The sequence below is a fragment of the Lissotriton vulgaris genome, chromosome 8, assembly GCF_964263255.1.
Source record: "Lissotriton vulgaris chromosome 8, aLisVul1.2, whole genome shotgun sequence".
In the NCBI taxonomy this organism is placed as follows: Eukaryota; Metazoa; Chordata; class Amphibia; order Caudata; family Salamandridae; genus Lissotriton; species Lissotriton vulgaris.
This window is the reverse complement of record NC_141696.1, coordinates 381,496,313-381,512,609: the sequence shown is the minus strand read 5'-3', so window position 1 is coordinate 381,512,609 and position 16,297 is coordinate 381,496,313. Positions and strand designations below refer to the sequence as shown.

General features: G+C 48.7%; 1 protein-coding gene across 1 annotated transcript in view; it reads left to right on the top strand.

The window, feature by feature from the left end:
• MYO16 (myosin XVI) overlaps positions 1 to 16,297 on the top strand; it is a 2,821,299-nt gene that overhangs the window by 1,002,728 nt on the left and 1,802,274 nt on the right. The window contains exon 9 of the mRNA XM_086934162.1: positions 9,996 to 10,149. Within this exon, the coding sequence (XP_086790288.1) occupies positions 9,996 to 10,149 (154 nt within the window). The remainder of the gene's footprint in view (positions 1 to 9,995; positions 10,150 to 16,297) is intronic.

Genomic DNA, 16,297 nt, shown 5'->3' with positions numbered 1-16,297 from the left:
CAAATCCAAATATCCAGCAGCATCCACAAAAAGTAATCCTTCCAGCTCCAGATCCAAATGAAAAGTGACCAGGAGATGGACAAAGCACTGGGAGGAGCATGCTGGACAGGAACAGGAAGTTGAAGACTGTGGGGCACTTCCTTCCTCCCACTCCCCTCCCCCCTCCCCAAAATGGACTCCTCGCTACAAAAGTGCAGGCAAATGTCAACCTAAGGAGTTATTCAGATAAAAATCATCATTTCAAGAAGGTTTATGCTGCTTGCTGGTGGATTTCTTGTGCAGAATTGCAAATTTTATATTTTCGCTTGTGCGAGATTGTTGCTGCTCGCCGCATCTCAAATCTCGCAATTGCGAAGTACCGCGAGACGTGATCTCGCCGTACTCACGTTGACAAACTCTTGCTGTGCAAGTTGGCAAGCCGCGATGACGTAATCGTGCTCGCCAAATTCCCGCGGGATCACACAGCAATATCCAAAATGGCGCAGCACTCGCAAAATATCGAGAAAAACAACTCGGCAAGTGATGATAAACGCCGCGCGCCGCAAAAATTGTATCACCAAGGCCGCGCGCCGCAAAATTGTATCAGCAAGAAAAAAAAAATCCGCTGTGTGCGAATTTGCGGATTTTGCGGGAAATTCGCAAATCTCGCGGATTGCGAATTTACCGAAAATCCGCAAAATCCGCGAGCGTAACGGATTTTCCGCCCATACTTAGCCAGAGGTCATGTTTCCATCATTGACAATGATATAATTAGAGTCAACGTAAAGTCACTTAATCAACCGCAGTAGTTTTGTTGAATTTATGCCCATGCATGGGCCATATAAAAAACATCAACAATAGAAAATAAATGGTTACATCCTTTCACAAAAGTGGTGGTTGTATTGTGTTGTGTGTGCCCAATATAGTGTACTATGTGGTATGCATGTCACCATGTGTGCATGTCATAATTAATGTACTGGGAACTTTGATTACATAGCAGGCTTTCTTGTGAAAAGGCAAGCACGCATTTTTCACTTTGGGCAATTGTTTATATCAGTGCTGACACACATCTCTTGAGATGAGGACCACAACAGTAATGATTCACATTTTCATTTCCACACATAAAGTAGGCATTATTGAGCAAAAACTGTTATCTGAGACTGTATAACACAGAACGAGGAGCTGCACGTTTCTACAAACACAGATATCGCGACTTTTGAAAATGTGCAGCTTGGGTTGAATTTCTACAGTCATGCACATGCACATGTCATTTGAGATCCTATATTTAAAGGTGGTGTATATTCCAAAAGTTGAAAATTTCTGAGTATTCACCAACTTTTCATAGAAAGTTCTTAATCAATTAACACATGCTGGATGAAAGTGAAAAATAATTTGTTTGTTTATGAAACTGAAAATGCAAACCCCCATGAGATGTGCTGTCTCGACCAGAAATCGGAAGTGCGGGTCCCAATCCCATTTTAGGGATCAGTATTTTTAGGTTGAGCATTCAAGATCTCTTGTATATACTTTAGTATATACTTTAGTATATATACTTTAGTATATACTTTAGTATATACATATATGTATATGCACTTTGTGGGCTCCGGAGATCAGCCCTAGGACTTGTCTGCTTCCGGTAAGGGACTTTTGTTTCTGTTCAACTGCCTCTATTTAACTGTCTTGATAGAAAACGACCAGCAACGGTCAGTAAAATACCAGAACTACTTTCTGCTGAGGGACTTTCTTTTTCAATTTTTCTGCCAACTGCCTCTATTCAAATTTCTTGATAGAAAACGATCAGCAGAGGTCAGTAAAATGGCATAATCACTTTAGGTTTAAAGTATTTTATTAAGGCATAAAAAACACGGGGAGGGGAGCAGGAGGTCAGGCAAACATACAATACAAAAAGCAAAACGTTGCAGAGAGCAGAAGAAGAAGAGGGAGGCAGGGTGCCCCAGAGGGTAACAAGGCAAAAAAACATGAGGCAATAAGTCACTGTAAACAACCCCCCGTAGGCCCCCACTCCCTAGGTAAGGCCAAGCCAAAATAACACTCTGCGACACAGCAAAAGAAAAGCATACCATACCACCAGCCCCCCGACCCCAGAAAAGGAGAAGAAAGAAAAGCAAGGAGGAAAGAAAAGAAAACAACACCCCAACATCCCCGTCCGAAAAGCAGCATTAGAAGTATATAACCCCACTTCCCACCCCCAGCCCCCGGTCCCCAACCCGCACAATCACTCCGCCGCTGGCGCCGGCGGTGTCAGCCTAAGGAGGCGCAAGTACCGTGGGCACGTCAGCTCGCGAAGTTCCGTGGACAGCAGTGCCAAAAAGGGATGCCAGAGCTCCTCAAACTGGTCAACATTCCCAGCCACCGTTAGCGATATCTTCTCCATACCCAGTACCTGCCAGAGCCTATGCAACCAACCAGTGATAGAGGGGGCAGTGGGGGTGCGCCAAAGGACAAGTATGTTCTGAACGGCTGAGCCTAGCGCAATCGCAATCTGCCTGCCCCTGCGGGATTTCAGCGGGTACATCAAGTCATTGGGGAGGCCAAGCAAGACATACGCGGGGAAGCGCGGGAGCTCAATCTCAAAATGCCTGTCCACCTCATCTAAGACTTCCTTCCAGTAGGCCGACAGCACCGGGCACTCCCAGAGAATGTGCGTGAGGGTGCCCTCCTGTCCGCAGCCGCGCCAGCAACCTTTATCGCCCAGTTTGCGCATCTCGTAGAGCCGCTCCGGGGTGTAGTACCAATAGGTGGACACTTTAGTGAAGGTTTCCGTCAGCCCAGTGTGGTACGCAGAGTGCCTCGCCCGATACGCAATCTTGTCCCATTCCTTGTGGCTCAGGGTCCTACCCAGTTCCCTGTGCCAGCGCTCCCTCCCTGGGTTATGGTAGTGAAACGGCGGGGGTTGGAGAAATTTATACAAATCAGTGATGAGTTTGGCGTCCGAGGTCCGGGTCACCAACCATCGCTCATAGGGCGTAATCGTACGGGCGGCGACGTCACGCACTGAGGGTTGAAGAGCCCAGTGGCGGACTTGCATGTAACGCAGTCTGTCCCCTTCCGTCAGGCCAAACTCCTGTCGGAGCTGCTGGAAGGGGAGCACGCCCTCCGGCCCGTAGATCTGGAAAAGCGCTCTACATCCCGCACTCACCCAGTGGGAAAAGGCCCCCGGCTCCAGGCCCGGAGTGAAGTCCGGGTTGTCAGCAATGGGAGAGAACGGCGACGGAAAAGTGGTGAGCTCCCGTAGCTCACACACCGCGTCCCACACTCTTAGCGGGACCCGGGTGATAAAGGAGGCGTAGAGATTAGGCGGACGGTGAACGCGCCGTAGGAACGGGACCTCCTGGAGGGTACGGCCCGCAACTGCCTGGTCTTGAAAGAGCCAGTGTTTGTCCGATTCCCACCGGCTCCACTCCACCAGGTACCGGAGCTGCGCCGCCTGAAAGTATTTCCGGAGGTCCGGGACCCCGAGACCTCCCGCCTCCGGGGCAAGCATGGAGAGGACCCGCTTCATTCGAGGCTTACGGCCTTGCCACACAAAGCGGGAGATGTCTGCCTGCGCCTGCCGTATCCAGCCCACGGGGGGCTGAAGAGGTAGAGCGCGGAAAAGATACAGGATCTGGGGCAGTATCGTCATCTTCACCGCCGCAATACGGCCCAGCCACGAGAGTAGGCCCTTGTTCCAACGGCCGAGTTCCTCCTTTATCTTTTTACCTAGAGAGGAATAGTTAGCTGTGACCATGGCAGGCAGGGTGGGCGCAAGCAAAATGCCCAAGTAAGGCACCGTGGAGGAGGACCACTGCAAAGGGAAGAGACTTTGAAGGTCCCGTCTGGTGTCAGCAGAGAGCGACACATCCAGCGCAGCCGACTTGGTCATGTTCATTTTAAAGCCCGCAACGCGGGCAAAAGCGTTCAGCTCCTGGACGCAGGCAGGGAGCGACCGCCTGGGGTCATCTAGGGTCAACAAGACATCGTCCGCGTATAAGCTGACAGTGTGTGTGTATTGCCCCATCTTCACCCCAATAGCGTCCGGGTTGTCGCGGATCCTCTGCGCAAACGGCTCCATATAAAGGGCGAAGAGGAGCGGCGAGAGAGGGCAACCCTGTCTCGTGCCGCGCTCAATGATGAAGCTGCTGGAGCTGTGTCCATTGACACGCACTGACGCCGACGGTCTCCTATAGCAGTTAAAGACCATAGTGCGGAACTTCTCGCCGATCCCCAGTTTCCCAAGGACCAGCTCGAGGTATGGCCAATGAACCCTATCAAAGGCCTTCTCCGCGTCGACCGATAGCAGCATCCGCTCCCCCGGGACGGGTGAGGCCTTTTCCAGGACGTGCGTCACTCTCTTCGTGTTGTCGACCGTCTGCCTACCGGGTACAAAACCGGCCTGATCTGCCTCCACCAAACCTGGTAAGTGTAGACCCAGTCTGGCCGCCAAGATTCCGGTGTAAAGCTTGAGGTCCACATTTAGGAGCGAAATGGGCCGGTACGAGCCGCACAAGGTCCGGTCCTTCCCCGGTTTGGGGATAACCGACACAGTCGCCGAGAGGAGATCCGGAGGGATGGCGCCCGGTTCAGAGAAGGAGTTGAACAAGCGAGCCAGGAGAGGAGCGACAGTGGGACAGAAGGTCTTGTAGAACAAGGCCGTGTAGCCATCCGGGCCCGGAGCTTTGCCATGCTTCAGCCGTGCGATCGCGGAGATGACCTCCTCCACGTGAATGTCCCTCTCTAGATGGTCCGCCTGGGAGGGGTCCAAGGCCGGGAGGGTCACGGATTCCAGATAGGCCTCAGCCTCTCCCGGTGGGGAAGATTCTGAAGCGTACAGTGCCTCGTAAAAGGATCGAAAGGTATCTGCCACCTCCGCATCACCAGAAACCGGGATCCCATCCACTCCCACCAGCTCCTTCACCACATTGCGTTGCTGCGCAACCCTAAGCCTATGGGCCAGGAGCTTACCGCACCTGTCTCCGCCGGTGTAAAAGGCATGTTTCAGGCGCAGCGCTGCGTATTCCGCCCGATCTAGATCCAACGCAGAGAGGAGTTTTCGTGCCGCCTTCAGTTGCTTCCAAACCCGAGGTGCCCCCGTCCGGCGGTGGACCTGTTCAAGCTCCCTAACCTGCGCCGTCAGTTCTTCCCTCTTGCGCTGGCGTTCCTTATTTTCCGCCGAGGAAATGGAGATAAACTCTCCCCTGACGACTGTTTTCAAAGCCGCCCACTGTGTAGCCAGGGACGTGTCAGAGTTGTTATTGTGGGTCAGGTAGTCCTGGATGACCTCCTCCACTCGCTTCACCACCGATTTCTTATGGAGAAGCGTGTCCCGAAGCCGCCACATCCCTCTCGAGGGGGGGGGCGTCGGCCACGCGAAAACTCCGGAGACCGGCGCATGATCGGACAGAGACAAGACCCCGATGTCCGCCGCCATGGCGGCCGAGCAAAGTGGGCCGCTCACCAAGAGATAGTCCAACCGCGAATAAGTGCGGTGCGCGTGGGAAAAGTAGGAGTAGTCCCTATCGGTGGGATGCATGGCGCGCCAGAGGTCATGCAGGTCCATCTCCGCAATCTGGTCCCGCACCGCTCTAGAGAGCTCCCCTGTCTGCGGAAAACGCTGGGCAGACCTATCTAGAGTGGAGTCGAAGACCATATTCAGGTCTCCCCCCAGGATGACATGGCGATCGGGCGAGGCAGCAACGTCCACCAGTACCGAGTCCAGGAAACGATCCTGGTGATCGTTTGGGCTGTAGACCGAACCAACCGTAAAGGTAACACCTCCTAAGCGCATGCGATACACTAAGAGCCTCCCCTTCTGCTCGGCATGTTTATACAGCACCTCCCCCCTAAAGGAGCTGGCTAGGAGAATGGCCACCCCAGCGGTCTTAGTCGCAGCAGAGGAAAAAAGTTGCGTGGGGAACTTGGCAGAGCGCAACCTATGGCAATCTCTGGAGAGTAAATGGGTCTCCTGCAGGAGGCAAATATCCGCCTGCGACCCCTCCAATAGGGAGAGGATCGCCCTACGCTTTACGGGGTTATTCAGACCCTTGACATTAAGGGTCACCACTTTCAGGGGTGGCATCGCCTCCAGGGAAACAGCGCGATTTGCAGCAGGCGGGGGATCAGCGGAGGGGGCGCGCGGGGCAGGGGCGCAGGGAAGGCCAGAGGCGGCATCGTTCTCGTTCGGACAGCTTCGGACGGGACCCCCCCCACAACAAACCAACAATGAAACCCCCCAAAAACCATTGATGGCAACCAGCCAAAACAAAAAGCAAAAAACAACACCCCATAGTCTCAGTCTAGCCCAAATGGGCGAGTCTGCAGAAAACAGTCAAGTGGACGTCCAGCCACACACCACCCCCCCACCCCCCCAACCCCCAGCCCAGCATCGTGAAAGCTAAGAGCCTCTCCCCCCGGAGAAGATTAGGCCGTCAAGGCCATACCAGTAGATTCAGGCAAGTTCCTGGCCGCAGTCCTCAGGGCCTCCGCCATGTCAGCTCTGATGGTGGGCGAGTCCGGGCGACTCACTGGCGCTGACGATGGGCGCCTTCTCGACCTCCGTCGGCCCCGCCGCTCGGGGCGCCTCCATGCGGGTGTAGCCCCGTCCTCCTCCGTAGCAGTAAGACCCAGCACCCCGCAGACATCTTGTAAGGAGCGCAGCTGATGCAGTACCCCATTCCATCGAAAGATAAGACGGAAGGGGTGACCCCAGGAGTAGGCTGTCTCGTGCTCTCGCAGAAAGTCCGTAGCGATGCGGAAAGACCTGCGCTTTTGCAGTGTGATGGCAGACAGGTCCTGATAGAGCGCCACAGGTCTATCGCGGAAGGTCAATGGTTGCTTCCTACGGGCCTCAGTCATGATGCGCTCCTTTAGAGGGAAATCCGGCAAGAATGCCAGGATATCAGGCGGGGGTGCCGATGACTGGCGCTGGCGGCCCACCCTGTGTGCTCTGTCAATGCGGATGGGGAAATCCGCTCCCTCCTCCAAGATGTCACGGAACAGGTCCTGCAGATAAGCCACTAGGTCCGCACCTTCATCGGCGGATGGAACACCCCGGACCCGGATGTTGTTCCTCCTGGACCTGTTCTCGAGGTCCTCCGAGTGGGCCTGGAGCTCGACACATTGCTCCCGGAGGCGGAGGACGTCCTGTTGGAGATGGGTTATCTCCTCATCGCGGCGCTGAGCCGCCGTCTCCACAGTCTTGACCCGTTCGCCCAGGCCCTCGACTTCCCTGCGCACCTCCCGGACCTCTCCAGCCACCTCGGTCTTGAGAGTCTGAAATTCCTCCTTGAGGGAGGTGAATAAGTCCTCCATGAAGGACCGCGTGACCGGCGGCTCGCCCACAGTTGCGTCCGTTGATGCCCGGGAGGCCCCCGGGGACGGCTGCGTCCTGTCGCGTAGTTGCTGGGACCTGCCGAGCATTTCCGGCAAGGTGCGATCACCCCGTGCCGCGCCACGTCTTCCAGTCATCTTGGGGCCCGGCAAAGCCCAGGATTAGTCGCTGTAGGCGAGCGCCACCGCTCGCGGGCACCAGATGTGAGGCCTTCGCCGAGGACAAGAGTAGTGCGTCACAGGCGACAAAATGGCGGTCCGGGCATGGGCAAGACGGCCCTCGGGCCAGCGGGGCAGGTAGCAATGTCCGAAGAGTAGGCCTCCCGTCTCGTGTTCCCAGGGAGGGCAGTAGATGTGCTGGCACCAGAACGAGTCGAGGCTCCCGTGTGAGAAGGGCGCGGGCAGGGGCCACCGGGCTCAGCCACACAAAGACAAGATGGCGGGAGGGTGGGACCCAAGAAGGCAGCCCGGGCCAGCAAGTCCATGGGCAACTCTCAAATGATAACGGGTCCGGGAAGTGCGAACCCGGTGCTTCCCCCGATCACCAGTCGATTGCCCGGCTCAGGCACCGCTCGAACTCCGCCAACCAGCGCCTCCGGGCGCGGAGTTCGCAAGGCGTCGCCCCTCGAGACCCCGGATAGTGGGGGGATCGCCGGTACAAGGCTAAAGTCCGTCGCCCAGCAATGGTGCTTGCCACCGGGGCACTGCCAGGAAGCCACCTCGCTCCGCGGAGTCCGTCTAGTCCGCTCCTTCGGGATCTCCGGCGTTCCGCTTTTCAGCACTCGGGCCAGCCAAGGCGCACGGACAGCGCCGCACTACGCTCCGCCTCCAGGCTCCTCTCCTCGGGGCGACCCGGGCTCTAATCCTCGGAGCGATCTTCGAATAAACTTTTCGGGAACTTCCCCCGGGGCCTCAGAAGTCAAAGTGGCACCAAAATGTGCCCCAGGAACTCCGGCACAGTTCTCTCGCCCGCAGTGCAGCCGCGGGGGGAGAGAGGCGCAGGAATCGGGGCTCGAGCTGAGCCGGGCCGGAGGAGCTACGGGAGGAAGCGTCCGCTCACCCCGCCATCTTGGCCACGCCCCCTCGGCATAATCACTTTAGCATTCTCTAGATTCAAGTCCATCGAAATTGTCTTCCAAGAGCACCCGAGCACCGTAGACAATAATTTTTTTTTTTAATCTTGTATTTTCAGTTATGTGACCAACGAAGGCCCTGCTTTTACATTAAAAACAGAGCTTTGGAATATACCATTTCCAGCTAAAAGGAAATATTTCCTTGCGTACCCATACCTGGCGTGTCACGCAGTTTGGTGCCTACTTTCCCTCCATGTTAAAGAACAGTAGATGTTTCAGCAGCTAGGTTAATGTGCTGTATAGCTAAATACATATAAGGTCCCAAAGGCGAGACTGATTGCATTGCAAATGCTTGTTTTTTTTACCTTTTTTTAAGAGGGAATTAGTACATTGAAAAAGGCATTTTTGCAGTTGCAAACTCCGAATCATTCTGTTTGTGACCATAAGAATGCATTTTATATCGGGCCACAAAAGACAACTAAATCTGCCTCAACAATGTTTTTTATTTTTATTATTTTACTAGCAGCCCGCCCCAGCGTTGCCTGGGGCAGAAGGGGGCTGGGGGCTGCATTTTTAGGCCGGGGCCAGAAGGTGGCTGGGGCAGCATGTTGTCGAACAGTGCACCCACTGACTCCCTCCCGCCCGCCCCCCCGCCTCCAGCCTCCCGCCTCCCCCGCCTCCAGCATCCAGCATCCCGTCTCCAGCCTCCCGCCCCCCCGCCTGCAGCCTCCCGACCCCCCCGCCTCCAGCCTCCCGAGTACCGCCCGACTCCCTCCCGCCCCGACTATTTACTTTCCTTACCTGACACACCACTCCTCTTCTTCATGTTGCCACCACTGCGACCCGCCGCCTCATCATGACGTCGCCGCCGATACTCACTGCACCACTGCACCACCGCCCCGCCGCTCCTCCATGACGCCGCAGCTCCTCCATGACACCGCCGCTCCTCCTTCGTCATGACGCATGTCGCATCGTGGCCAGCGCTAGGTCCCTGCCGGCGCTTCTTTCAGGGGACTACTTTGTTTTGTAAATTAATTTTTTTATTTTGCTTTTTTTTAAAATTCATATAGCCTATGTTCATCTACACACCCTGACATTTTCAAAGATGTATCAGGTGTGTAGATTGGCGCTGTGGTTCCTGAGATTATCTTGCCAAAAGGTGCAAGTTCTCTCTTTATAATAGTAGTATAGATGTATACGTGATTTATGTGTCACAAAGTAATGTAGAGTCAGATTCACCTGCTGCATATTTATCACAGGCAGTGTGGTGTCAAATAATAGATAAATATATTGAGTGTTATTTTTTAAAGATCTATATTGACAGGCAAAGGAAAGCTAACGTTCATAAATCTAAAATGCCTGCAAGAAGGTTCTCAACTTAATGGAGTTCTTATTGTATTGATCTTATGTTTATTGCCCTATGTTAAATAGCACTTCCAGGAAGATTGTTCATTTTATCTACATAAGCTTGAGTCAGCAGTCTTGCTGCAGCAGCAGAGCTACTTATCATTCAGTGCACCAAATGCAACAGAAACAACGTTTTCTCGATAATATCCTTGATTGTGTTAGGGGTTTGGTAAAAAAGACAATCTTTCTACTTTTGCTGACTTTCAGATATTGCTGCATCTGAGCTTATTGAAGAAATGTTGCTAAAAGCCGAATCAGTCTGGGAAGCGAGGCTAAAAGACCCGTCATCTAACGCAGCATTTTCTCAAGAAGAGCCTTATGAAGAGATTCTTCATGACCTGCCTGCGGCGGCCAACAAACTGTAAGTCTGGCCATACAGAGAGGCACTCCTTGACTTGAAATCTGATTTTGTACTGTGTGTTTATCCTGTGAGTTCCTTGGAAAATACTATGCAATCATTCGCATTTAGCAATCAATTGCTCTGCTATGGATTTATTAATGTACGGAAAAGTGGCATGTAAAAAGAAATTAACTGCATTAAATAAAATGTTACATAGTACTTGATGTGTCAAGTGGAAACTTGTCAAAAATATTACACAATAATAATATCAAGTTACATTTATGCAAACAGGGCAATGACCTACTTTATACAAATAAATTACCGTTGACTTGGCAATATGTCTACTACTCAGAACTTCATTCATGAAATCTATTTCATCCCACCTTTGAATTTCTCATCAAACTATATCATGAAACACTGACTCTTCCACTTAAGCTTTTATGCTTTCCATTGGTTTCATCACCATATATTAATTTCCTTTCTTAGCTCTTTTATTTAGTAACTGTTTCTATCTCTATGCAATGAACGCCAAATAAATGTTCGATTGTGTTACCCCTGAACTAATAACTCAGATGTGCCAGAGAAGTGCAGTCAGCACAAACTTGCAATAAAAAAATGATGACTAATTTTCCTGCTGATTCTTCTCTCCTTAAAATAGTTCTTATCCTTTTTTCTTATATGATTTTTATCCTTAGCATCACAGTAGTCCTGCCACATATGTAACATTCGCATACAGCCTAACATAGTGAAAAAAACTCACCACTATCTTTTCACGTTGCACCAACCCAAGGTCCATGATATATTTCTGCCTCTCATGCTGTCATGCCAACACCCAGAAGTTATCTCGCAAACCCCCCATATTTTAAAACTGCTACTATAACTTCAGAAGAATATATGTTTCATAGACTGATGGCTATTCTCAACTTAAGCTTCATGGTTCCTCCTCAGCGTCCAATCTCATTCATTCTTTTAATGATTGCAGGCCCCTATGGTAAGATTATATTGGTTTTAAAAAAGTCTCTTTTTTTTCTCAGTGATTTATATAATGCAAACTTGACCCAAAGGTATCAGAGCGCTTTACATGAGTAACAGTTTCATTACAGATGCGCACATTGATTTTTTGTAAGGCACGGGGAGATTATGAGGCACATGCATCAAGCATTGTTGTCTTTGCAAAGGAGCCGATTTACAGAATCGGGCCGTTTGCGAACATAAAAAATGCTTTTCAGATGCAAAAAAACCTTTTTTGTGATTTGGTAACCTGTTACCAAAGCACAAAAATGGGTTAGCGATTCGCTATTAGGAAAGGGCGTGTTTAGAGCGTCCCTTCCGTATACCTAATCGCATCGGTATGTATGCTTTGTGGCTGAAATGCGGTTGCAAAACATTCAAATTTTACCTCCATGCTTTACGTAGGTGGTAACCCATTTACAGATGGGAAGGGGACCCTAAGGGACCCCTTCCCCTTTGTAAATGGAATAAAATGGAATTCCAGGCCAAGACCTGGAATTCCCTCCCTTCCTACCTCCGCCTTACCCAGAACCACCTCTCCTTCAGAAAACAACTAAAAACATGGATATTCGATAAGTAAATACCCCCCTCCCCCAAGAGCCTTGAGACCCTCTGGGTGAGTAGTGCGCTATACAAATGCAGAACTTGAACTTGAACTTGAACAGCATTTTTTTAAGAGCAGGCAGTGGTCCCAGGGATCACTATCTACTCTTGAAAAAATAAAAATAAAAATTTTCATTTTTGTTTTAGAAACACATCCTGTTTTTCTTTAAGGAAAACGGGCTGCATTTCAAAAACTTTTTGCTTTATTTAAAAGCAATCATAGACATGGTGGTCTGCTGACCCAAACAGGCCACCACCACCGTGACTTTTGCGATTCCTAGGGGATCGCAAATTGTGACCAACCTCATTAGTATTCATGAGGTAGGTCATTTGCTATCCCCTAGGAGTGGCAAAAAGTGTTCAATATACTTTTATGCATGCCGGTTTGCGATTTCCTAATTGTGAATCGCAAGGATTCACAATTAGTAAATCACAAAACAGTTTTTTCATTCATCTGGCCCTATGGGATTTGTCCAGAATCACAGGATGGTGAGTGCCGCTGCCAAGACTTAAACCCAGTTCTGCAGTGGTAGACCACTCTAGCAGTAAGGCCACATCCCCCCACCCCCCATTTTAATTGCAAGTTTCTCATATGTCAGGTTTGACAAACTCATTCTAACTCTCAATGCAGTTTTTTCAACCTACCCCGACAAACTTGTTAAATCAAACCTCATCAAATCCTACATTTGTTGGAATTATAAAAAACTACTGGGGTCAAACTGCTCAAACCTTTCAGGGAAAAAGTCTCCTATTGCCTCAGTAACATTTTTAAAAGTCACATCAAACCAAACTTTGGGACTGCGATGTTGGCTACCTCCAATAACCACCATCTCACAAAAGTAGCTAAGAACCTAACAGACCTAATTGCTAACAATCATCACAAACCCTATGCTGATTGAATGGGTATCGGCTGAAGAGATTTTTATACTTACCTGGTGGACTTGGCTTACCTACACACATGTTGCACACAGTTCGTACCACAAACTGATACACTGAAAAATTTCACAAATATATGGAACTCTATAGACAGATTGCTGCAGAAGCCTGGCCATCCTTAGTTCTTTTCTCACTTAATAGTACATTCACTTTTGGTTGCTATTTCTCATACATCACTATGTATTTACAAAAATGGCTTTAATCATGTTTCAACACTTTCAAACAGTGCCTTCTTCCTCCCTTCCCTACTCTCTATCCTTTCTCACTCAACTATGTGTATTTTCTACTCTATCCATTGCCTCCCTTACTCTTCTTTCCTGTCTCAGGTACATAACTCTTGGCAACATTTTCCTGTGCAACTTTGGTCACAACATACCAGCCTTTAGTACAGAGGTCTTTAAACTTTTTTGCTATGAACTCCCTCTTAAGAAAAATGTTTTAAAGTTGGAGCCCCCTCCAAACCTTTATGGCAAGCCTTGGGGGAGTTGAAGAGACAGGACCTATTAGATATTTTCAGGGGTGCTTTTTGAAGCTCTTAATCCATGCTAAATGTTAGATTTATAATAGAGCAAATAAATGGAAACAGTCATTTACTAAATAACACTGTTTTTTGTGACTTGGGTGACGTGTGTCCATCACACCTCTCTGCCCCAATGCAACTGCATCTACTGCACTAATGCTAGCTGTGGTCCTGAGTAGCAGGCTATCTTGCAATACAAATAATGATGTACGTAATGCTGAATATTGTTAAACATTCACCTTCAGTCACAAATCTGGTTTTAATCCATTATTATTTTGCTCACCACGCAATTCCAGTTTGGACCTAGCCATATGCAAATTAGTCTTGTACCGCCATAAGTGGCATGGGTATGCCCAGATGTGGGTCCGATGCTCTCTTTGTCACTAGATTCAAGCTAGCCTGGCTGATGAGAGGTGATACCAGGAGGTTCACAGGGGATCTGTCCTGGCAGTTCATGCTGAGCAAAATAATAATGGTTTGGGATGCTACCCTGAATGATCGCCAGTGGTTAGACTAATTGCAAGCATTCCTCCCATAAACTTATTTCATATGAGGTTATCTTCTCTGCCTCTATCACCCCATCCTCCATCCCAGGTCATAATCTTGAAACAGACTCCTTTCTGAAAAAATGAGCTCCCATGTGTTGTCTGCCTGTTTGTAGTAAAGGTTTCCTCAGGATCAATGTTATTATAAATAATGGGCCCCCACGCCTTTTTTATAAAGTAAAACAGTCACAATTGTGATGAAGTGGACCCCTCATACTCCAGGACACCATTGCCACTGTTTCAACTTCACAATGCCAGGTACATGGACCACCATCCTGCCCAATTCACCATCCTGGGTGGCCTAATCTAAAGAGTCCCATTTGTTTCAATTGTCCCCTCTCTTGGCCCATTGGTCCAAGACCCAAATCAACAGTAATACAGCAAGGGTGTACTGAGCCAAGTGCAAGAAAGGATAGTAAAACAGCCATAATTGGGGTTTAGTTGGGACCCCCCATCCTCCACCTTCCAAATGCCCCACAGGAATTTCTCTCTCTCTGGCCTATATTCTGTCTATTTCTCCATCACAGCCTTTTGCTTCTGTACCTACTCCTATCTTTGACTCTGTGTCTCTCTTTTCAATTTCATCTTAAGCTTTTTTGGGCCCTCGACAACATATATTTCAGTTGTTTTGATTGGCTCATTTCAGAAAACAACATACAATTTATTATTAGTTGGCACCATGTAAACCTGAAATGGTAAAACATATATATAAATGGGTATTAAAATGTTAAATTGTTCTGCATAGTGGGCCACAAAATATGTCTTGCTGGGGCCCCCAAAAATCCTTAAGATGACTCTGCCTGCAGCACAAATTATACTTATTCCACTGCCTACTCCACTAGACATCAGTCCTATATCCTGAGCTTCCTGACACTTTGTGGTTAAACTTTTTTTTTTTAAAGAGTGAAATGGCCCACACCCCGGGCCCCCTGTTGCTTGGGGCCTGTTCTCGGTCAAGAATGACCTTGCCACCAATGCTAGCAAGTGAAATTGGCTCGCCAAACCCTTTTTCCTATTAACACAGCCCTATTTGAGGTGAAGTTCAAATGCACACCTTTGCCCCAAGGTCATCTGTTTCACTAATAGTTGTGATGGCCCATGAAACAAGCATTGGCAATTTAATAGGTATGCATTTGTTAAAGTTAGTGCTATTTGCATTGTCAATGTTTTTTCTTTTGTTTTTTGTTTGTTGCAGTGGAGTGATTATATTTGTGTAGCGCTAATAGTACGACCTTGTGTTGCAGGAGCAACAGAAAATGGAAAATAGGTTATCAGTATGGGCAGACAAGAGTAACATGTTGCCTGAAAAAATAAAAGTAACAATATCCTGTAAAAAGCAAACACTAATAGGAAATGCAACATGAAGTGGCGCTCGTAAACTGGGCTCCACGCTGAGAGTTAAAGTATGTTACAAGGTGAGCCACACCATGCTGAACAAAAGGAAAGCACAGTCACCATAGTTTAAAATAAAGTTTGGCATGGCACACTGCAGCATCAGTTTTTGTATACTTTACTGAATCCACCTAACTGGACCATGCAATGGCTCATAAAAAGCCAAAAATAAAGGAAAAATATGACTCTGTAACAGGCATTGAGTCTGGGATATTAAACAAAGAGGCTCTATGTTTTGTAGCTGAGCTATGCCATTGCGATAAATTGTCATGTGACACCAGCCAAATATATTTTGTGTAATATACTGAACAATGTTTTGTGTGTGTCTTTTGGTAGCAACTGATGGTCACTACTGTGAAAGATGACTACATGATGTATCAGGACTGACTTAAAATGTATGTTAAAATTATGTTTAGTGTATTCTGTTTTGTGTTTATCATGTTATGGAGTACAATGGTATTGTGAGCACAGTGGTAGCTGATTTGGTGGATTAGAGTGGGCGGTGAAATACGAGCTGTACGAAAGACTGACGTGAGAGTCAACCCCTTCGCTCTCTCTCATCTGTGGTCACATCTGTACTGCAGCTGTTGCTCACATAAAGCACTCCAATATCTTCAAGTTGAGCTTGCGCTATATAAAACTGCAAAATAATGATGCACACACTCTATAATACAAGGGCTTTGGTGACTGCTAACTACTAAATAGTACCCAACAATTTTGTAGGGACTGATGTTGCCATGTGTGGCACCCTATCAGCGTGTGTTAGGAATTGATGAGCCCACTCTGTAATCAGAGTTGAACAAATGCAATGTGCAAAGGACTGGCGGGCATGCAGTGTGTAGGACATGGGTCATATACAAAAGCTAAGGACTTGCATGCATATAAAATGTATGGGGCATGGTTCAGGTAGAATATTTTGGTGATGGTACATATATAGTGTGTTAGAATGTGTGAGTGCATTTTGCACAGAGAGTTTGTAGTGATAGATGTATGAAAGGCATGATATCCATATAAATGCAAATTCAATACATGTAGGGGATTTTACATGTACAATTTATTGGGCATGGCGAAGGTACTGTATGTGGTCGTTAAAGCAGGTTCAGTATTGGGGGCATAGGGTGACAATGGAACGTGTAAAATGTTTGTGTAATTATGCTTGTAC